Genomic DNA, 23,716 nt, shown 5'->3' on the forward strand with positions numbered 1-23,716 from the left:
ACGCAATATATCTGAGGGCTGCCTGAAAAAAGCCAATATACATTTACTTGAAGCTAGAAAAATATAGATGAATGAAAAACAAAGAACAAACTATAAACCTAAGATTTAAAAACAAATGTTTTGGGGCTATTACAATAACCTACTGATAGACAATGACTGTAAACTTTCAATGCAAAAAGAAAAAGAAAAGAAAACAATGCAATAAGCCAGAAATGAACAATAAATAAGAAGAAATGGCAACCACACTTACCGAAATCTCAACAGTGACCGTTGAGATTGTTGTCCACCGTTTGGAACGGCTCCGTCTCCGGAAGTGTATTTCCCACTCCATTGACGTTTTGGGATCCTGAAATAAAGCTATAAGCTTGGAACCAAGCAAGCAAACTACGAGATGAATCGTGACGATTAAAAAAAAAATGATTCGGGGTGAAAAAAAAACCCAATTGGAAAACGGGAAAAGGGCAAAGGTACGAGAGTGTACGTAATTAGTGGACGCGTAAAAGAACTACTCATCCCATAAACCATTGCGAGTGATTCCTTTCCAACGACTTCCGCGATAGTTTGGTAAAGGAAGGTTTAGCGCGCTTCTGCTTGAATTGAACCTTTGTCATTATTACCGTGTTTTTATTGTCAATGATAGTGTTGTAATAAGTTGTAGTAGTGTGGTGTAATCTTATATTGTGTTCGTTGAGTGGTAGCAGTAACCCACTAGCCGATAGTGACGTTCGCGGGTGCGGTAAACATTTCCATGGTAACAGCGAGCTCCACCAATCAGAGACGTCGCTGTTACCCTTAGGATTGGGGGTAGTGTAGTGTAGTACTTCTCTTTGACATCGGGAATAAAACATATTTTTCTTTAAACAAGGTTGATATCATACGGACTTGTGGCTTTTACAGGACCATATGCCATCGTTTCACAATCTCATAGCTCGTGGTAAGTCTACCTTGGATGGATACGACATTATGGATAATAATCAAAATGCTCGATTCAGGATGCCATGTTATTGTTCCGACGGCCCATTAACAATAAACCCCAATAGTTTAAAAAATGTATTGGACATGGGCGGCACCTTAACCTTTAACTTAACCATATCTAACATTATATCAAAACTTAACCATCTCTAACTCCATACCTGAACATAACCATATCTAACCTTATACCTAAACTTAACCATCTCTAACCGTATGCCTAAACGTATCCAAGTCTAAGCTCATACCTAAACGTGACCAAGTCTAAGCTCATACCTAAACGTGACCAAGTCTAAGCTTATACCTAAACTTAACCATCTCTAACCGTATGCCTAAACGTATCCAAGTCTAAGCTCATACCTAAACGTGACCAAGTCTAAGCTCATACCTAAACGTGACCAAGTCTAAGCTTATACCTAAACGAAACCATCTCTAACCGTATGCCTAAACGTATCCAAGTCTAAGCTCATACCTAAACGTGACCAAGTCTAAGCTTATACCTAAACTTTACCATCTCTAACCTTATACCTAATATTAAACATCTCTAACCATATACCTAAACATAACCATATCTAACCTTATACCTAAACGTAACCGTCTCTAACCTTATACCTAATCTTAACCATCTCTAACCATATATCTGAACATAACCATGTCTAACCTTATACCCAAACTTAACCATCTCTAACCTTATACCTAAACTTAAGCATCTCTACGTTATACCTAAACGTAACCATCTCTAACCTTATACCTAAACTTAACCATCTCTAACCTTATACCTAAACTTAAGCATCTCTATGTTATACCTAAAAGTAACCATCTCTAACCTTATACCTAAACTTAACCATCTCTAACCTTATACCTAAACTTAACCATCTCTAACCTTATACCTAAACTTAAGCATCTCTATGTTATACCTAAAAGTAACCATCTCTAATCGTATGCCTAAACTTTACCAAGTCTAAGCTTATACCTAAACGTAACCAAGTCTAACCTTATACCTAAACTTAACCATCTCTAACCATATATCTGAACATAACCATGTCCAACCTTATACCCAAACTTAACCATCTCTAACCTTATACCTAAACTTAAGCATCTCTACGTTATACCTAAACGTAACCATCTCTAACCGTATGCCTAAACTTTACCAAGTCTAAGCTTATACCTTAACGTAACCAAGTCTAACCTTATACCTAAACTTAACCATCTCTAACCTTATATCTAAACTTAACCATCTCTAAGCTTATGCCGAAACTTCACCATCTCTAACTTTATACATAAACTTAACCATCTCTAACCTTATACCTAAACTTAACCATCTCAACTTTATACCTAAACGTAACCTTCTCCAATCCGTCATTTTTCTGACTATTGGGGTTTCCGAACAATTTTGACTTCCGGAAAATCACTGTTGAGCTCTATTAACGAAGCAAACACCGAGTTCATAAGATATAAGATATTCAAGAGGTTTATTTGTCACATACATATACATACACATATACATACATACACATATATGCAGTGAAATGTCAATGCAACGCACCCGGTGTTTACACACAATATGTTCTAGACTGAACACAATAGCTACCTAAAAATGTATACTTTACTTACTGATTCCTAATACGTAATTTAGTAAGTCAAATGCTATAGAATAAAATAAAATACTTTATTTCTGAACATATGCGGTAAAAAAAAAAAAAAAAACCATGTGGGTTCTCCCCAGTGAGGTTAAAGAAAGACCCATAACGCAAGTGAGGCTCAAGATGGTGGGAACAAGAACAAGGTATGCACAGACAAAGAAAAGTTTCGTCACTTTCATTGCAGGAGTGATACACGCGACAGCCGAGCTCGAATTGAAAACAGAACGAATACAACGCGCGTGCAGCGCTACACGTTTGTGGCATCGTTTTCGACGTCCCTCGTGCCGAGCGGGACGGCGGCGTTGCCGGAGGCCGTGTTCCACATCTGGCGGGGAAGCGGTTGGGCGGTTGGGCGGTTGGGCGAGAAAGAACGTTACGCTCCGCGGTGTCGCGCACCCGTTATGGTCGCGTGGGCAGACGCCGCGATCTGGTTGGCTCGCGGCGCAGGTTCAGGTGTGGCTCCACCCTGCTGCGCCTCCATCCCAGGGCAGGGCCCGGACGGCCTTAAATAACAGGAGGAAGCGGACGCTCGCCCCTCAGCCTCGGAATACGAGACGCGCGTCCGTCTGCCGCTTTTCATCGCGTGAGTAGCGCAATATCTACGGTCTTCAAGTTGGTGTGTGGGGGGGGGCCTTGGCAGCGCGGGGCCGTTTCGTGCGAGCTTTTAGGACGCTGGTTGGGATGTTTGCGGAAGGTGACGCGAGGAACTGTTCATTTGCGCTGAGGCGTTTCAGCGCTGCCCCCGTTGGAACACACGGAGGAGTTTAGGAAGTTATATTTGGATTATTGAGGCGGCGGTTTTTCGGTTGCATCGGTGTGTTTCTGTGTGTGGTGGGGAAAGTTAGACGTGTTGACACGACGTAAGTCCATATGGTATCATTTACATTTCAGTTATGCAAAACAGCAACACCGGAGGGTGTGTGACGGACCTATCCAACCGACGGCCCGCGGGCCAAATGTGGCCAACGTATCAATGCAGATTGTTCGCTTGGCATTTAACTGTATTTAGATTCATTTCTAAAAAATGATCTTCAAATATATCCGTTTTTAAACTTTTTATTTTGGAATTGTTAGAATTAGAATAATATAAAGGAGGTTTGGCATTTTCCTTTTGTTTAGCAAGTGGGTTTAATTTATCAGACCCCTGGTCGTTAACGGGTTGAAGATGTTTCCCGATCAGAAATCTGTCTGACAACCCTGGTGTATGTTAACCAAACTACATTTACCCATTTAAGTACCATAGAGTTTGGTGGAATTGGTCCGAGATTATCAATCGGCGAACACTTCAACACTTGTACTGCAGAGGCAATCGCTGGTGCACGTTTGCCTCGAAGCCGATTTTTTTTTTTTTGTTAGTTCACGAATTTAATATGTGTGCGTGTGTGTGTGCAAATGAACTCGAGGCAACTTGTGTGTGTTAGTTTATGCCTCCATGTTTGTTCAGTGATGACAAATCTAGACACACAATCCAATTGTTTTTAGGATGAAAGTTATTGCTTAAAACGTTTGTTTAATCTACAGCAAGGGCACTAACCTACACCCAATATGTTAATTTTATATATTTATACCTTTTCATTGTTGTAAGTCTTGCTTCTTTAGTGGCATTGTGGATCGTTGGCTGTGTAGACATGTAAACACTTACGGTAACCACGAAACGTGACGATTTGGTGTATTTGACGCTTTCAAGGTCACACAGTATCGCATCTATTGTGCAAACAGTGACATGGTGGCCATACCTCCAGCATGGGAGTACTGCAGTCCCCAAGGGCACGAAAGCCTCTTGAGGTTAACCTGAAAAATAACCAATGCCTAGAACGAGGGTGACGTTCGACACGTCATTGAACTGTTAACTCCGCTAGGGGGCAGCACACCCCAGTTTGAGGAACCCTTGTTGTACTGCGCATAATGGCCACGAGCCTATTTTAATTTATTTTTTCAACATGCCTCTATTACACAGATATGTGACCTGTAGCTGTAGACACATTTACTGCAATTTGTGCTAGGACGTTATTGGGATAGCTCTCTGAAGTCAAGCTCTTTCTTGTTGCTTGTTTTCTTAGACATGGCATGATCCAGGGCGTATCCCTGCTTGTGGCAAGATTCCAGGCCCTCCTTCCTGATAAGTTTTTGGTGCCTCTCTTACGCACTCTGTACTAGAACAATATTTGATGGACAAGATAAATAGAAGGACATGCGGGTGCTGCAGGGAGGGAGGGAGGGAGGGAGGGGAGAGGATTTCTGAAAGTTGTTTTAGTACTTGTTCACTATTGGTAGTGGGCAATTCTGTTTTGTTCCACAGCCATATAAAATGTGTCCATGGTTGTGTAATAGTTCAGTAAGACCTTCAGTGTGTGTGCGTGCGTGTGTGATATTAATTGTTGGAATAGGCTAAGGAATCTTTCCACAAAACCCCAAGTTAATTTCTCACACTCCTGGGGTAATTTTAGAGAGAAAGTGTATTGCTGGGCTAACCATTTAGAACTATTATAAATGCATCACATATTCAAAACAGCCACGTGGAAGATCTTTTCATACCAGACATTCCGGACAGGCATTGAAGCTATCATTCCATTCATCGTGAAGTGATAATCTCAACCTGGTTGCCAGGGCTGTTACATTTGTCCTATACGGAGTCTGGTCTTCAACATCCTACAGCCTGCCATCAAGGAAAAGAATGGCCGTAATTTTACTAACTATGGATCCAACTTGCCTGAAAGAACAAATGAATAGATTGATTTTGCAGGAGATGTTTTAACCAGCCAATTTCACAATTGATTTGATTCTAATCTTGTGTTTTTGCAGATAGGGTGAGTAAGGAATGCATTTACTACCTCAAACAGTTTTCCACCTGTGGGAGTCTGCCCACACATAAGGGTTTAGGGAGGGTGACCGAGTCTTTCTGGCCGTGGTGCGCCAACATAGCAAGAGTTGTTATCGCCTTGAACAATAAGGTACGCTGGCCACAAGTTTCAATCACAATTGATAATGATGAATATTATAATAATAATCCTTTCGGGCACAGGAGGAATGGCGTTCCGCTGCTGACGAGCCCATGCGCCCTTCCCTTCTGCAAGACAGGCAAACATAAGAAATCTCCCTGCCTCGAGTTGGACCAATCAGCGCCGATTCATGGCAGCTTGGCGGCCGCGGGAAAGAGAACCATGCTGTTGTCTACAGCCAGTGCTTGACCACGCCCCTTTGTCCACCACACCGTCATATAAACTGGTCATGCCCGCAGGCGTGTAACAAATTATTCATTAAATGCTGGTAAGTGTTAAACACTCAATGAAGGATTTGTAGCATATTCATAACCACCTTTCACCACACCGGCATGTAATGCAATAAACATTACATTTACTGTTGCACTTGCTCCAGAGATATAAATGGTCATACAGATTCTTCGCTGCGGTTCAAATAATCAAGTTTGGTACTGACTTGACTTTGCATAGTGGCCCGTTTGAGCTTAACCTAGTCCTGACATGAACACATTCCATATTTAATTGAGGGTAGGGTGAGTATTTTTTCCCACCAGTTAATGAACTCATGACAACACCGGTGTTACTGGTAACACGGGCGCTAATTACAAATGGAGGGAGACAGGCTCTGATCTCTATAGCCTTGTGTCCTCTCCTCCCATGACAAGCAGACTGTGCTGCAACTCTGCTGCGCACACAAGCAGACACTTTCATTTTTGTAGCGTCAGACTAATGGTAACATGCGTAATTGAGTTTTGCTTGCAGGTCTATGACATACTGAACCTCTTTCTTACTTGTGGTGGGCCCTTCCTCCCAGTTTTCTTTCATAAGGTCTTGCACCCCCCAGGGTGTTGTGCTGAAGAGGCTTTCAAATGGGTAAAATCCTGTGGAGGCCTGGGGAGCCTCCTGCACCGCAAACAACAGAGGGTCCAACCACTTGTCCCCATTACGCCTATCATCCTGAACGAACTTACGAAGCATGTTCTTCATGCGTTCTATTGAACCACTCCACCAGGCCATCGGTCTGGGGGTGGTACACACTGGTCTGAATTGAGCGGACGCCCAACAGCCTGTAAAGCTCCCACAGTGTATGTGACATTAAGGGAGTGCCCTGGTCGGTCAGAATTTCCTTCGGAATCCCGACTCGGGAGGTGACCTTAAACAGCGCCCGCGACACACTTTGGGCCGTAATACTGTGTAGGGGCACTGCTTCGGGATTCAGACGGTTGCATAATCTACTAGGACAAGCAAAAAAAAAAAGATACCCGCGGGCACTGCGGTCAAATGGCCCGATAAGGTCCGTACCGAGTCTTTTGAACGCCGCATCGACTAGGGGAAGGGTCCTCAATGGCGCAGTTGGGGTAGCTGGAGGGTTTACTAATTGGCACACAGGACACAAGGCGCACCACCTATGCACATCTGCCCAATATAAGCGGGCCATTATCCGTTGCAGTGCTTTATCTTGCCTGAGGTCACCGGCCATCGGGTTATGGTGAGCCGCCGAAAAGCGTTTCCCGGCACCTTTTTGGAACCAACAATTGGGTTATTTCCTCTCCTGATTGTCACGGCTCACTCAATATAACCTGTCCCTAATCACTGAAATAATACGGGTGAGTAAGCGTGGCATCTAGGCGTACCAATACGCCATTGATTTTAACTAGCCCCTTAAAGGCCCTACGTAGGGCCTCGTCCCGCGACTGCTTCAGTGGAAATTCATCCAGGGAGACGGTTAATGGGGGGTATTCCTCTGCTCCCACCCCCCCAACAACCACTAACGACCCCTCCGCATCACCGTGCGCCACATAGCACTGACATTTCCCTACAGACTGTAAGCGCACTCCCCCAGTCTCGGTCAGTCGGGTCGAACCAGACGTTGCTGGACCATCATCTCTGAGTACAGCCGGAGTCCAGCAAAGCCCAATGTCTACCCCCTTGTACTCTTACTGGTACGTTGTAGGTCCCTTCCTGACCAGGGGAAGGGGTCTGGCAGACCAGCGACCCGAACCACCTGCCTGACCCTTCATCCGGCGGCAGTCCCACCGGATGTGATAGGGTCGCCCGCAGCGGCAGCATCCCTGCCCAGGCATTTGAGCAGCTGTCTGTGGGCCTGCTGCGGCTCTTCCCTGGGACGTTACGGGAAGGAGAGAAGGTGTCCTGCGGTGCTACAGGACCCGGCTGGTATGTGTCCCCACCCCCCCCCTTCTGGGCCGCCGGAGGGGTGACCGGGCAGAAGGGGAGGAGGGTGTCCCGCAGCACCCCGCCCCCAACAGTGTTGCTGAGCCGTCCTGCAAGCCTTGGGCACCGCGGGGACCTCGAGCTGTTGTGTTGGCTGGAGAAGGCGTGGCTGGACTTGGCTGTTGCGGGGGCTGCTTTGAGGGGTGGCCTGGCTGCCGGGCTGCTGGATGATCCCGGCGATGGCTGCTGGGCGGAGAAGCTAGCTGCCAGCGGTTACTGGTGGTGGTTGCTGCGCCTGCTTCTCCCCTGGTCCTCCGCTGGCACCCCTGTGTGCTGCTGCTGCTAGTCGGGAGAGAGCTGGTGCTGGCCCCCCCCATTGAACTGCTGCTGGCTCCAGGACGTCTTCGGACAGCCCTTCTGTGTCCCTTCCCCGTGCCGAAGAGTCCCTGTTCAGGTGCCAGTTTCGCCACCACATGCCACCAAGTGGGCGGTTTTGAACACCAGTTTATTGTAGAGAGTGTGGCTAGCTGTAATTGGCCCAGGAACAGATAGAACATGTCATGACAAGGGCTCCTATCCTGAGGATGTGTGAGAATGGGGGTTTTAACCTGTTGCTCGTTAGCCCAGCCAATCCCAATCACCTTGATCCAGGTCAGGTGTAGCTGCTCACCAAACCATCCCCACACTACATGGGGTTCCAATGAAAAGGCTTGATCCATTTGGTCCGTTTGAAGAGTCTTTGCTCGCTGAAGTTGAAACTAGGGTCACCTTGATGCCCTCTTGTCCTTTCAGCTGCAAAGTCAAAACAATGTAAGACTACTTGACATGCCATGCCTCCGAGTGGAGTGGCATGGAGCACTTCTGTCGTGTCCAGTGGCTTTGCATTTGTTCACTGTGGTGGACCAAGGGGCGTGGTTAAGCCGTGGCTGCAGATGGCAGCATGGCTTCCTTTCCCGTGGCCACCCAGCTGCCCGAGATGGCTGAATCAATTGGTCCGACCGGGGGCGTGGAGCTTTTTTCTTTAAACCTGTGCTGTCACCGTGCTGGGCATACAACAGAGTATTTGTATGCTATTTCATCTAGGACAGTTAGTCTGCAACTGGAGTTCAAGTTCTCAACCTGCAATGTAACTCTTTATTCATTCTGAAATCGTCAAGAACTGCTGCAATAACTCTGTCCTGTGGACGACCTGTACAATGACGAGAGCAGTTTTTTGTTGTACAGAACTGCCATCAATCAGCCTCTTTGAACTATTTTACCATGTTTGGGTCTATAAACAACTAATCATTACTTTAAGATGGGGAGAATCACCACGGGTGAGACAAATAAACATTGAACCGAAGAACAGCATGTACATGGAAAGACACAAACATAGAAAAAAAACAAGTACACAGAAAAACAAACATCGGACAACATATATCGAAAAAACAGAGTTAATGAAGTCCAGAGAAAACTGGAACAGTAATTGGGCACGTGGCCTACTCATGTCATGGTTATGGCAGGGAATGAGGAAGAAAAGGAGCAGGATAACTGGGAGGGTGTTGGGTTCTGTGTCCACCTGTGAATGTACAGGACTTACCCTAATTGGTTCTGCTGTATAAGGTCGATATTACATTGTGGCACCTCCAAGCAGTGGAAAAGCCAGAGAAGCCGGAAGCCCGGCCCCGATGAGCATAACCCAGTCGCAGGAAGTGCGAGGAGATCCCATACCCCTGAGGCGCGCACATACAAACCCATGAGTAGGCACAAGACTCAGCCGTAGGCGCAGAACCCAGGCCGCGGCGCCAGACACTGACGGCTGGCCTGGCGCCAGGTCCCGCACCAACAGGCCGGCACCCCGCCCGAACCACAGGTGAGCCGGTGGGACCCCCCATGCTCACCCGAGCGAGGCCCGCCCCACCACAGCCGACCAGACGCCCCATTAGGCCGCGAGCCCCGAACGCCCGTCCACATAGCCGAGTGTGCTCAGCGCAGGGCACCAGGACATTAGCTTTTAGTTACCTTTTTGTTCAGTTTGTATAATCAAATTCTCGCCATGTCTGCAACCCACGGCAAGAAAGACTCTCCCTCCCTAAGCCTGTGGGCAGAGATTCACATTTTGGGATTTCCTCTGGAAGTTGCGTTGTCTTTTGGCACAACATATTCCCATTGTTGGCTTTATTTTTTTGTATTATTTCCTGATTTGGAGTGAGCGCTTATTGTTGTACATTTCCTTATTTTTGTGTTTCTGATTTTTGAACTGTGCTTGTCCTTAAGAGTTATATTTTTCAAAAGCTTCCCGGGATAATATGTCAACGGTTTGAAAAGATTTATTAGTTACAGTTTGGGGCTCTAGTTTGTTTTTGCATATTGTATCATGGTTGTCATCGCTTGATGTATTTGGAATGGAAACGGATCCTCCGGATGTGGCTATATACCTCAGAAAACCAGAGACAAGTTGACCAAGTTTGTAATTTTCCTGACTGGACTGGATTGGAATGTGGGTTATTGTTTTCTGCCCTTTTGAGACTATTACTGCGCCGTCGCTGTCGCTGACAGTCATTTTTTTCTGTCTCAGAGCATTTTAATGATGTCTGCAGATAAAATTACAGCATGTTAGATACTGTGTAAACTCTTTAACTTTTTATGATCAGAAAATTAAGTATTCAGAAAATTAAAGCTCTCACAAATGTGTAGATTACCTTTTCTGTGCTAAACTACCAACTCTAAAGTTGGCTAATGGATATTTTTCCCTCCTTGCAGGCATTGTCTAGATCTATAACTTTGGAATGTTTCAGAGATCTGAGACTTATCAAGCACCATAGTGTGACATGCTGATGAAAATTCTGTAGAATGCTTGCCAATCTTTGTGAGAACTGTTTTACTAACCCTCGTTAATTTAACACCCCTCAGCAATTTGCTATATAATACATGGTGTAATTGTAATTTTGTATTAGGACTTTAAATTTAGTTAAATATCTTGACAGCCATGTCCCTTACCATTTGTGGACAGAGGAATAGAGAAGTTCAGCGGACTCCTGGCGCTGAACTCATGGCTTTTGACAACCTGCATTTCAAAAGTGCTGAGTTTTGTTGATAACTTTAATCTATTCTGGGGGCGCAAAAATCTTTTCAGACCTGATGGCCTTTGTTCAAACACTATTCCCTTCATCACCCATCTGCCCCCAGCCCTAATGCACTGCAGTCTGCTCCATCGCAGTATCAGCAGCTCAAGGCCACCTACCCCAACTTGTCTTCAGGTTATCTACAACAAAAGCCTAATTTCCACGATCATTCTGCGCCGATTAGCCTGCTTGTTCTCGGTTATGGTTTGTATCTAGAAGAAAAACTAAAGTGATGACAACATATTACGCCTGCGTATGCGACAGTTGTTATCATTCCTGCAGATATAAGGTCTTGGCCACGCACTCTTTCCCAGTGGAGGATTTTGATTTGTTGGATTTGCTGCCCTGTTCTTTTATGTACGTAAACAGCCATTCCAGCTACGTAGCGAGTATCATTTAGCAACAGCTATCCACTGTCTGTTTGACGTATGAAACATTCTACCATTTGGGGGGGGGGGGTTATTTATTTTCAATATTCACAGCATGACTGGGGGGGAGGGGGGTAGTACGAAGTGAGTACTTTAACAATGGCGCTGTTGGATGTAAACATAAGCTCCAGTCCTCCAGCTCATCCACACCACTCTTTTTTTAATTTTTTTTTTTTTCCTGCCTTTCCCCCCAACCTTCTCCCACTGGCACTCATCTGGGAGTAACCTGATGGCCTTTGTCCAAACACATTGGGGTTCCAGCACCGTGCATAACAGAACTTTCCACCCAGAATTCTCTGAATTAGCATCTCTTATCACCAGATATTGAATGCTGATCTAAACATCCACATGAACAACAGGGCTGATCCTTAGGTCATGGAAGTCATGAACCTACTGGACAGTTTGGAAGGAACACATGTCACTGAGGCTACACATGACCATGGTAACAAACTTGACCTGTTTGTCATGAGAGGGTTAAACATTAACAACATTACAGTGTTTTAATATCAATGTTTATGACAACTTTTGTATATTACTTTATGCTGATTTGATTGTAACAAGGAACATGAAACAAACTGAGTCAAAAACTGACGCAAACAGCAGAAATGAAGTTCTCAGAGCTTGTAAAGGAACTGGGCTCTTGTCATCTAAACAGCTCAGTACAGCAAATGGTTGATGCTTTCAACAATTGGATTAATTCACTGAACAAAGTAGCCCCACTCTAGGTCAAAATGAGGTTGAGTGGTAAACCATCACCATGGATAAATAGCTCTGTCTGGAGGTTCAATAGATCATTTTAAAGCTGCTCAAAGTAAATGGAGAAAATCTGGACTTGGGGTCCATCATAGCATTGATAAAGAATCCTTATGTGTATATAACAATGCTGTATGTGCAGCAAGAAAATACTAATTTTCAAAGATTATTACAGCGAGTGGGAGTAACCCTAGAATACTCTTCACCACCATTGACCAACTGCTTAATCCTGACCCTGTTCTAAGCAGCCCTGTTGACAAACATCCATCATAAAACGTGTATTTTGCTACATTCTTTAAAAGCAAAACGACAGCTATCAGAGCGAGTATTGCTTACGTACGCTGCTGGAAACTCGAATAGTCAACCCCATAAAAGGAAAGCATCCATGAGAACCTTTAGTACTATTTCTATTGCAGATCTCTGGAGGGTCATAATAGATTTAATCTTCCAACTGCTCTCTTGATCATGTCCCTACTGTATTTTTTTTAAAGGTTTTCAATAGTGGATTATAATAAAAATATAAATTTCAGTGACGTTTCAGAGCCAGAAACTGCTCTCATCAAAATAGTCAGTGATTTTAGACTTAGCACCGATATCAATAAGGTTTTAGTTTTGGTTCTTTTGACTTGAGTGCAGCATTTGACACCATTGATCACAATATTCTCATAAATCATCTGGAGAACTGGGTTGGTCTGTCTGGATGTGTACTGAACTGGTTCAGAAGTTATATTACAGGAAAATGATATGACTTCTGGTGTTGCACAAGGGAGTTGCCTTGGGCCCTTGCTTTTCTCACTTTACATGCTTGTCATGTCAATCTCCATAACTATGCTGATGATACACAACTGTGTATTTCTGTGGAGGCAAATCTTGCAGATGCTGAATGTGCCCTCATTACCTGTCTACTTTCTATAAATGACTGGATGAGTGAAGATTTCCTAAAACTAAATGAAGATAAGACAAATCCTTTTGGTTGGCGCAAGACTTGACAAGCAGAAGTCAAATCAGAAGTAAGTCTGGGTATTATTCACAATTCTGATTTAAGTTTTTAACTCCTTGTGGGGGTCCCCGCCCACAGGTAAGGGTTTAGGTAGGGAGACAGTCTTTCTGGCCGTGGTGTGCCAACATGGCGAGAGTTTTATTGTCCATTTCAATATACTGCATGCAGGCCACGATTATACAGTATATCAACTGAGGATTATTATTATTATTATTATTATTATTGTTATTAAAATGCGGATATTAATGATCCTGGGCACAGGAGGAAAGGCATTCTGCTGCTGGGCTGCTCACGAGCCTGTGCGGTGATTCCCTCTGTAACACAGACAAACATTAAGAAAACTCCTTGCCTCGAGTCAGACCAATCAGCGTCCCTTCTAGGCAGCTTGTTGGCCGTGGGAAAGGGAACCATGCTGTTGTCTGCAGCCGGTGCTTGACCAGAAAGGGACCAGACAAGCATTCTTTCATCTTTGAAACATCGCCAAAGTACGTTCCTGATTGCATTAAATAATAAACAAAAAAAATATAGACCTGTTGTTTACCTGAGTATGTCAGCTGTGTATTATTATTATTATTATTATTATTATTATAATTATTGTTACAACGGTGACAAGGTGTTGCTTGTCTCTCTGCCCATAATTACTTTTCAGATTTCGCTGTCAATTATAGGAACGAAAGGTATTGTCTTGTCTGGCATATTTCGCTATCCGGGGGGTGGGAAGAATACTGAAAAGCTGCTGCCACCAGCAGCATGATGGTGTTCTGGTCACCACCACTATGCCCCCTCCCCTCAGTTCCACTCCTCTGATGTGAAGAACTAGCCTGGTCAGATCTCACATCAATTGGGTAACAATTACATGTTCATCTGTGAACCACTTTCAATTGATGAATCACAATAAAACTGTAAAAGGCTAATAAATCAACCAAGCAGGATCACCACTACTTTTGGTTCGCTTTATCAATGTCCAATATTGGCAAACCTCTTGAATACAAAAAAAAATAACTGGGGAAAAAACTCTCAAATGCAATGCTAGTGTTTATTACAATAAGGGTTTTTGTGTGGATGGGTTCATGGTTAAGGGTTCATTTAAAATAAGTATTTCATACCTCCACAAGGTCTGATCAGGCTGTGACATTGAAAATGGAAGGCACTCTGGGAAACTCAGTTCAACTTGATCGTAGTAACTAATGTGGCAATGTCCATGAAATCTAAAAATGGGATTGCTTTTTCAGACACCCATCCCTTTTCCCAGGAAAAAAAAAAAAATGGGAGCGAGTGATCGTGATCCCTATGTTATGTCTGTTCCTTAAATGGTCGGGTGTGGCACTGAGGTTAGAGTGAGCAATTCCCCACTGATCAGAGAAGGGGAGAATAGTTTTACAACATATGGGATTTTGAGCATTTTTTTTAATCATTCGCTGTTGTAGCAATCACGGTCTGCCTTCAGATTTTGATGGCTAACAATTTATGGACTCTATAACTTGTATTCTTTCCAATTAATTTGTTGGCAAAAACAATTTGCTATCTGTTGGATAACTTTTATTATTATTTTTTTTTTTTTGCAGTAGATTAGATTCGTATGTTTGTTCTTTGGCTTGTGGTCTGCAATTTGTACCCTAAATATCCCACACGGTATGAAAGTCAGTTTCATTTGAGTATGTTTTGTTTATTTGTCACATTATGTAAAAACATGCTAAATGGTAGTCTTGGCCATCATCTAGCTACATTCAGACACAATTGAGGTTTTGTTTTTTTTATCAATATGAGAAACTACACCCTTTGGTTTCTGTAATCGTGATAAAGCTCGCTTTCCTTGTTGGGTGTTGGCGAGGCTGGTGGTGGCGTAACAATGGCCCCTTCATGATAACAAAGTCGCCACTGATTTCTCGCCCGCCACTTGTGAATAATATTATCAGCCCGCCTCTGTGTGAAACCCACCAGGCAACGCCAGCGTTATTTGTGATTTTTTATTTTATTTTATTTTATTATTATTATAATAATTATTATTATTAATGAATTGGGTGTATGAGTGGGTGTAAAGGCGGGGGGGGGGGGGGTTAACCCCTGGGTGTAGGGCAGTGGTCATAAAATATCCAGTCACCTGTGATATTTATTACGGCTTTTCACAGCGTAGGTTGAAGAGGCCTTCCCTCCTTTCTCGCACACAGTGCCTTCTTGCTCTGTCGCTTAACCTTTTTCCGCTGCACGCTCTCTCTCTTTCTGTGAGCTAGTTATTCATCCACTGTGTGAGTCAGGGAGGGCGGAGACTTGGAGGAGTGCTGTACCAGTCACACTCTGTCAGTTCTCTTTCTCACTCCTTTTCCCTCGTCTGTCTCTGTCGCTGCTTTTCTCCCCTGTCATGTGCTGCTGCTGCTGCTCCTCTGGCCTGTCTGCACTGTAGTTTTTTAAGAGCCTTGTCCTGCTGTGAAACTGAACACGCGCCGGAAGCCGCTGACATTTGATGCTACAAGGTAAGTAGCTTAATGTATAGAAGCGGGGGATGTTTCTGGCTTGTTGTCAAGCCTCTCGTTTCTAACTGACTGTGTGCAGGTTTCAACTTCTGAGGGAAAGTTTCTGTGTTTCTTCTCAACCACTGGCGGTGTTGGTGACAGAATCCCTGTCAGTTCTGCTATAAAACAGATGGTTTCGGGTGTGTTTGTCTCATGGGATTCTGGCGTTTCTCTCCCACTAAAGTTACATTTTTTCTTCTCATCTTTATTGTCTACTGTTCTGGTTTGTTCATCATTAACTTCACGAGTCTTTGTCCATCCTTGTGATTCATTGACAGGGCTCGTCTAGCACCCCCCCCCCCGCCCCCCCCCCCCCCCCGCCCTTTCCACTGTACGGTTCCTCATTTAGTGTTCATCTGGTCGTCATGGCTGCCCACAGTTGTACGGATATGGGCGGCCCCGGAAAGTGTACAAAAGGTGTTGGTTGAGTTGAGGCATTGTGCCTCCAGTATTGCCCCAATTAGCAAGTCAACTTTTTAGCTTGTGCTAATAAGAAAAGAGTCAGCACAAGTTGAGCAAATGCTCAGAGCGTCACCTTGACTGTTTGGGGTTTTAACGGGGGACTGACAGTTTTATCATGGAGGGTTGGAGTTGTCATGTGTCCACGGCAGTATTGTGACATTCTTTGTCACAAAATTGAACATGGTGCAATGACTCTCTTGAAAATAACCTTTTTTTTTTTTTTTTCCCTTTAAATGTGCAGCTCCATATATTCCACTCGTAAGATACCATTTTAGAAATGCTAACTTTGCAGTAACTTTGAAATATTGTTTTGTAGTGGAAACTTTCAATATTTTATAGTCTTACTAATAAATGACAGTCTTTTATTCCATGGAGATTGCCTGTTGATGATAGCGAGATAAAGGACCATGCATTGATGTTTGAGGTGAGCTGTCTTCTTGTACTAAAATGTCATGAGGCCTCTGGTGTCACTAAACTAGGACTGAAAGTGCTGGCTCTCCACTCACACTGATCCTTGGTGCCTTGGGATATGGAACACTTTATTTCTCTTGATAGGCTTGTCTTTGTCACAAGACTCACCCCTGACTCGCACTTCCCCTTTTAGTATTGCACAATTTAAGGCAAAATGAAACTAGAACGAATTCATGAGCCTTTTTAAAATTTATTTATTTATTTGTCATTAATTAGATTGTCTTTATGGCTTGGAGTGTGTTTTCTATCCCAAACAGGGCTTTTTAGAATTTGAAATTAACGATTTGGAAAATTGATTTTGGTTCCTGCCCTGTTATATCACCAGATGGAAAATGAATTTAATCGCTTGACCATCTGTCTTAATCTTTAGTACTTTGCATCAGAACAAGATGGACATTGATATCAGACTCTGCACTTTGATGTGTGTTGTAACCACAGACATGATGGTGAAATATGAGGCGTACCTGCCCTCTCACCCCATCTTCCAAATGACCCACAGCTTTTCTGAAGTGCCTTCTGTTTGGACCGTCATGGAAACGACTCCTCTTTTTGCAAGTGTATTGGTGAATCACTGATGTCTGCAGATGCAAACTGATACTGTAGGCGTGGTGGATGCCCACTCCAGTGATGACGCAACCCTGAGGTATGCTCCTGGTTGGGCTGGAGGCAGGACCGCTGCACAGGCGGACCTCTGCAAGTACAATCCACTCTGTGGTATAAACCATCCAGTGTGTGTAGGAGTGCCTTAGGCCCAGAGTTGTACTTCAAAAATCTTTTTAGTAAGCATAATCCAAGGTTGAAACTGAACATGAAATTTGCAGCACGTTACGTGTTTAACACCTAAGTAACTGAATTACATGCTGAAACATGTTCAGGTCATGTGACACAAACTAGACCATTTACTGCACAATTGAACAATTAACATAACTCTATTGCTTCTTCTGATTTTCCTCGGTTCCCTAGGAAACAAATGTTGTGTTTCTAAAATTATACAGCAATTGATAATAACATTGTTTTGTAACCAGATCATTGGCGCTTAGAAGGTCAGATCAGACAAAAGATGGTTAAATGAGTTGCAAATGACACTTGTTTTCTTTTTACTCTTGCCCCTTCTCAGCACATACCTCTATTCTACTTCCCCACCCTCCAGGAAGCAGTAACTTTAGATTATGTTGGTTAAGGAGGGTTTGGAAACATTTGGACTTTAGATTGATACATGGATGTGTATGTCTTTCTTTTTTTCCCTCCCCAGAGTGCAAACACCTTGGCTATGTGAGACTCCAGCGTACATAGAATCGGGCCCTTTGTACACATCCCTGAACACTGATTATGTATATGTGCAATGTTTGTAGTTGAGATAGAATGTATACTAGCATTTGTGACGTGTGTGTGTGTGTGTGTGTGTGTGTGTGTGTGTGTGTGTGTGTGTGTGTGTGCTGAATAAAATTGATTTTTCCAAAAGGATTAGTGGACTTGGAGTACTCATGTATATTTTCTATTCACCTGCTATTTTACAATTTTACCAAAATGTGAATGCTTGCCTTGAACTTTGTTTTAGACTTTTGGCCAAACTTATTAAGCTATTTCCAGACATCTGTGTTGGTTCAGATAACTGATGAGGATTACCATTATTTTTGTGGTATTACTTGCAAAGATCAATTGATTATGTAAAATATTTAGTCACGCATTTTGAGCTGAGAAGCCTTCCTAGGACATGAACTAAAAGAAATTAAGCACTAATCTGCCTTCTTGCATCATGTCAGTGTTGATGGAGAACATGTATGTTTTGGTGTGGGGCTGAATTTTGTTTTGGCTCCCATAAGCGGCCTTCCTGAGCTGAGGCGTTGGAGGGGCAGATGATCTCCAACGGAGAATCCAGAATTCCCTTCCACTTCCCTGAGACACACTCCTCCAGTGTCAGACCATATCTGATGTGTTGCTGGAAGCAGGGCTACAGGGCTATGGCTAAAACGATGATCACAATTATTTTGTGATCACAACCTCCATTGTGGGGAACACAATTATTTTATTGCACTTTGTAAATCAACAGAAAACTGCCTTGACAATAATGTATTTTATAAACCTGTAAATAAATTCAAATGTACACATTTTTGAATCAAAGTAGGCCTTTCTTTACATGAATTCAGTCTTCTTAAGGGGGGAGAGATAGATGGAGATGTGTGTATGTGTATATATATATTTTCTTTTTACTGGAAGAGGCACCAAATAAAAATAATTCCAATAATAACAAGAACAGTTACATTACACCTGCAGAAAATAAACTGCCTACGGATTAATCAATTTGCCACACATGGATAATGACAATCAGATGAAAAACAAGGGGAAATTGCACTCAAAACTGCAAAGCTTTAGAGGGGTGTTTGCGCTGCGATATCATTAGCGCAATATATTTTGTGAATCGGACGCTGAGACGGCACAGATAGCGAAAAATTGGGGGGAAAAAATCATCCCCGGCCACGATCAATTAATTGCGGATGCCAATGTCGACATTGAGATTAATATACCATTAATTGTGCAGCCCTAGGCTGGAGCTGAAAAGCATCCTGGGATTTTGTATGGCGTGTTTGTTTGGCCAGGGTTGAGCTTCCGTACCGTCTGTTATTACCAGTAATTGCATTACACTGTTGCTGAATCAGGGAACAGCAGAAAACCTAAGTCAAATACATTCACTGATCTTGGAAGCCAGTGGTTGTTCAGGAATACAGCATCTTAAATTGTTTATGTAATATGTAACATGCTGCTTGTCGCATGACTAGATGCTGAATACTGCTGAACTGTATGATTTTTCATCAAGAAAGTTCATCCTTTAAAGTGAATAGGTTTTTCTTCCTGATGTCACACTGTTTAGGTTTAGTGGAAAATAGTGGGAACTATATTTTGCTAGGGGGTGTATGTATGTGTATATATATATATATATATATATATATATATATACATACATACTGAATGTGTATATATAAACATTAAGTCATAATAGTTGGTAAATGGCTTATCATTTCCTTATCAGCTTTCATGAAAAATACTGCAAAGTCAATTAAAAGGCATAGCACACCAGAGCAGCCAGCACCAAACTTCAGAGAGTCAGCTTGGCTTTGTCAAATGGCAACTCATATTTTGAGCAAAGTAGCTTTCCTGTGCATGGGGGGGATTCCTCAAGCTACGTGCAAGATATTTCTGCAGATATTTCTTGGACTGGACAACAAAGATCTAATTGGCATGGTCTTTCAATAGACCTTAATGTAAAAGGATGATGGGTTTTCTAAGTCAGCCCTCAGCCACTAAAGGGAAACAGCAAGCCTATAGACCTGCAATTCTATTATAAGGGGAGCGGCCACACCCCTACTTCAAACGTGTCGAGTGGGACTGGTGTTAAAGTGTTAATCTCACAAGTGTACAAGAGAAGAACGAAGAATGAACTTTAATGAACTAGACTGTCCATATCTTGGAATTGAATTTCTTTGAATGTGAATCCCCTTTAAATGTCTATATTTAAACATTTAATCATTGGACTGAAGGGAAAGTTTCTGTCTGAATGAAACTATCAGTAAGTTTATTATTTTGGTTCTTCACAGGTAATTGGAGACACCCGACGGCCAAAATGTTCCAGGAGATTTGCTCACACGCTATGGATATCTACGACTACCTCGTGGCAGGGATCGGTCAGTGTCATATGGACTCTCAATCCTAAATTAAAACTATCAAATGACTGGTGGAGCATTTGTTTTTAATGTTTCTGTGGAATGTTTTTGTTTTTTTTATTTCCTCCAGACCCACGACTGAAGAGTTATCCCCTAATGCAAAGTCCCCTCCCTATGACGGTCATATTGCTGTGCTACCTCTTCTTCGTACTGTATCTCGGGCCTTGCATAATGGCAAATCGTGAGCCCTTTAAGCTGAAAGAAGCCATGATCATCTACAACTTTGCCCTTGTGGGGTTGTCCACGTATATCGTTTACGAGGTATGAAGCCAGGATGCTGTGTTGTGACTGTTCAAATTCTTTACCGTCACCTGGGGGGGAGATTTGGTTGCAGTCATGGCAGAGAACACAACACAGCTAACACATTGAAGATGTGGTACCAACGAAAACAGTATTGATTGACCAGATTATGTATTTTAATGGATTCATACAAAAGTTATCGTTTTTATTTTGGAATCTACGTTTGCCAACTTGAACCGACTGTCTTACTTTTCTTTTTTTACTTTAAGTTCTTGATGTCTGGCTGGGTCACCACATATACTTGGCAATGTGATGCAATTGATACATCCGACAGTCCTGAAGCACTTAGAGTAAGTTTTGTTTTTCATATTGTCTTCTTTGAGCTCTCATTATGCCCAACAATTCACTTGTTTGAAGGTTTGTGGAGTTGTTCACAAGTTCCTATGCTCTTTTCCAGATGGTGCAAGTGGCGTGGCTGTTCTGGTTCTCCAAAATTATTGAACTCATGGACACGGTGTGGCTTTTGCTTATTCTCAACTGGCATCTCGGGTACCAACTTTGGTTGATTTAGCTCAAAACAAACTAGATTAATTTGAAAACATGCTTTTCCTGTCTCCAGATCTTCTTTGTGTTGAGGAAGAAAGAGGGTCAGATCACGTTTCTCCACATCTTTCACCACTCCATTATGCCCTGGACTTGGTGGTGGGGAGTTGGATATGCTCCAGGCAAGTCATGGGTTTACATAGTCTAAATGTTTGATATATGTTTAAGTTCAAGGTTGTTGTTTTTTTATATAAATGTTATGCTGACGTGTAGTGGATTCCCACAGGTGGGATGGGATCTTTCCATGCCATGGTGAACTCTACCGTCCACATCATCATGTACTTTTACTACGGGCTCTCTGCTGCTGGGCCACGCTTCCAGAAGTTCCTTTGGTGGAAAAAATACATGACCGCCATTCAGCTGGTATGTTCAGTATTCCCAGCCTTGTCTGTGTACATCTAAATCATCAAAGCTCTTTGTGCCCTTGTCTTCTGTTGTTGACAACGTTTTCTGCTCTACAGATTCAGTTTGTCCTGGTCTCCCTCCATGCCACCCAGTATTACTTCATGGACAGCTGTGACTACCAGTTCCCTATGGTCCTCCACCTCATTTGGATATATGGAACCTTCTTCTTTGTTCTCTTCTCCAACTTCTGGGTCCAGGCTTACATCAAGGGTAAGCGGCTGCCAAAGGGGGACTTCAAGCAAAGCCTGAACGGCACATCAAGCTACACCAATGGAAAGCACCGTGAAAATGGCACCACCAATGGAGTCGGCATTGGCACCAAAAATGGCTCCGCCCACCATGAAAACGGCAGCTCCCATGTTGGCAAAATGAAAAAGGCCTAGGATCTCTGGAAGAAACACCCAAGATGTATGACAATGTGAGCCAGCGCAAACCACCATGGATTCCAAAGAATATTTTGGCTGTGTCTTATCCAGGTTTTTAATTTTGTATACATCATATGATCGTATACATATGATTTCCAGAGTTGGGGAGATTCCCATGTTTGTTTCGTTTAGTTTGTGTCTTTTAATTGGGAATCCTTCTATGGAGCACGATATATGAAGAGAAGATTTCTTTTTTCTTTTTCTTTTACCTAATGTTATCTTCACTGACGTTGCCAACAACCTCACAGTTCAGTCTCGCCACAGTCACATTACAGATGTAAATATGCAGCCTCTTTGTCTTGCTACTCACTTGACCTGCTTATCCCTTTCACCCATTGTGGACGGATGACTGTAGAGTTTATCAAACTTGAAAATGCCTTTTTGTAAATAGATTCATGACAAAAAAAACAAAACAACTAATGGTATTGGTATGCTTTATACCATCTAAATTTTGTTACATCGTCTATTTAAATTCCAATAAATTCAATTTTAAAGAACTTTGGAGTTATATGCCGAAGTTATTTGTCAGAATGTGACACAGTGAATGGTTAACCATAGACATGAATTACTACATTTGGGTTAAAAATTTGAATTGAACTAACTGCGGTCTAAAATAATTCCTTCAGTGAAAGTTTTTCCTCTCAATGGCAGTCAATCTAGTACTCTGGAGTTCTCCATTCAAACTAAAAACGTGTATTTGCCATGCTCGACTTTTGTCTCAGCGATCTCAAGTATGTGGCGCATGAAGGAGGTAAACAAGAGGCCTATTCTGCATTGTTTGAGGAGATGCATTGGAAGAGTTGCAGAGCAAGCGCTATTAGAACACCACCCATCCCACACAGCTGGGGGTGGGGGCGGGGTCATCAGGGCCGGTCTTTGTTGAAAAGAGAAAATAGGGGTATTTGGTGTCACAATAGTTTGACTCAGTGCTGTGAAACATTCTTGTACTGACACTAGAGTTCAGCAAAGGTCCCGAATCCCGAGAACATGAATGAGTTACATTTTAGATTTGAGGAAAAATTTATTAATTGAAGGGGAAAGTATATAATTTAAGAATATCTGCTGGAGTTGTTTAAAAGTCCTTGTGAATCTGCATTACTTTTAAGACCTATTAAATTGCCTGTAAGGGAAGTTCTTTTTCATAAATCCTTATTTTGTCACTTTTTAATTTAATAATGTCAATGTTTGTCTCAAATACACTTAGAAAGCTTCAAAACCGTTCATGTTTTGAATCACTTTTGTTAACAGAAGAATCACTTTAAAGATGGAGTTAACCTAGGAGGTTACAATTATGAATAAGGCTATAATGTTTATTTTCAGTTTTACAATTATGCAATTTAATGAGCAATCAAGAATTAAAATACATACAATATGAAAACATTCCTCAGGCATCCATTCAGAGTGCATCAAATGGCTACAGATCTACGGTATGCTACTTCAAGTCAAACTCTTTTCTCATTGATTAAAGGTTGTGGGGCTGAATCCAGCACCCACTTTAAAGGCATTCTCAAAATATGAGGGAATTAAAAATGTGACGTGAATGACGTTAAGCTACCAAAATTGCCACTACAAGTGCAATATTGCACCCTGGTCTGACGGCCCGTGGTGGGTCTGATATGTGCACAGATTGTCTTGTCTGGGCAGGGTGATGGGACAGATGTCTGGAAAGAGGTCTTAGTCCCCTTCTCTCTGTTGGAAGAGTAAAAGATGGCTGCAGACCATCATAGTGATCTGGTCTACCTCTTGCATGAGGTGTTTTGTTTCTCTGAAACTATGGAGGTAGATGTGAAACCCTGTGGCGGCTCTGGCGAGAAGTGCCTGGGGAGAGAGGATG

The 23,716-nt window shown here is 42.8% G+C and overlaps 1 protein-coding gene across 4 annotated transcripts; it reads left to right on the forward strand.

The window, feature by feature from the left end:
• Positions 1 to 811: 811 nt before the first annotated feature.
• Positions 812 to 23,254, forward strand: elovl1b (ELOVL fatty acid elongase 1b). Of its 4 annotated transcripts, none has more exons than XM_080001924.1 (8): positions 812 to 934; positions 20,084 to 20,170; positions 20,280 to 20,470; positions 20,719 to 20,799; positions 20,907 to 20,963; positions 21,069 to 21,174; positions 21,279 to 21,415; positions 21,514 to 23,254. In XM_080001924.1, the coding sequence occupies exons 1-8, from the start codon at positions 904 to 906 to the stop codon at positions 21,838 to 21,840; spliced, it is 1,017 nt and encodes a 338-aa protein (XP_079858050.1). In that variant the 5' UTR covers positions 812 to 903; the 3' UTR covers positions 21,841 to 23,254. The 4 variants fall into 4 exon arrangements, with proteins under 4 accessions (XP_079858050.1, XP_079858053.1, XP_079858052.1 ...); XM_080001927.1 differs by lacking the exon at positions 812 to 934 and adding an exon at positions 2,733 to 2,755; XM_080001926.1 differs by lacking the exon at positions 812 to 934 and adding an exon at positions 3,109 to 3,195.
• The last annotated feature ends 462 nt before the right edge of the window (positions 23,255 to 23,716 follow it).

The sequence above is a fragment of the Zeus faber genome (assembly GCF_960531495.2).
Source record: "Zeus faber genome assembly, chromosome: 1".
In the NCBI taxonomy this organism is placed as follows: Eukaryota; Metazoa; Chordata; class Actinopteri; order Zeiformes; family Zeidae; genus Zeus; species Zeus faber.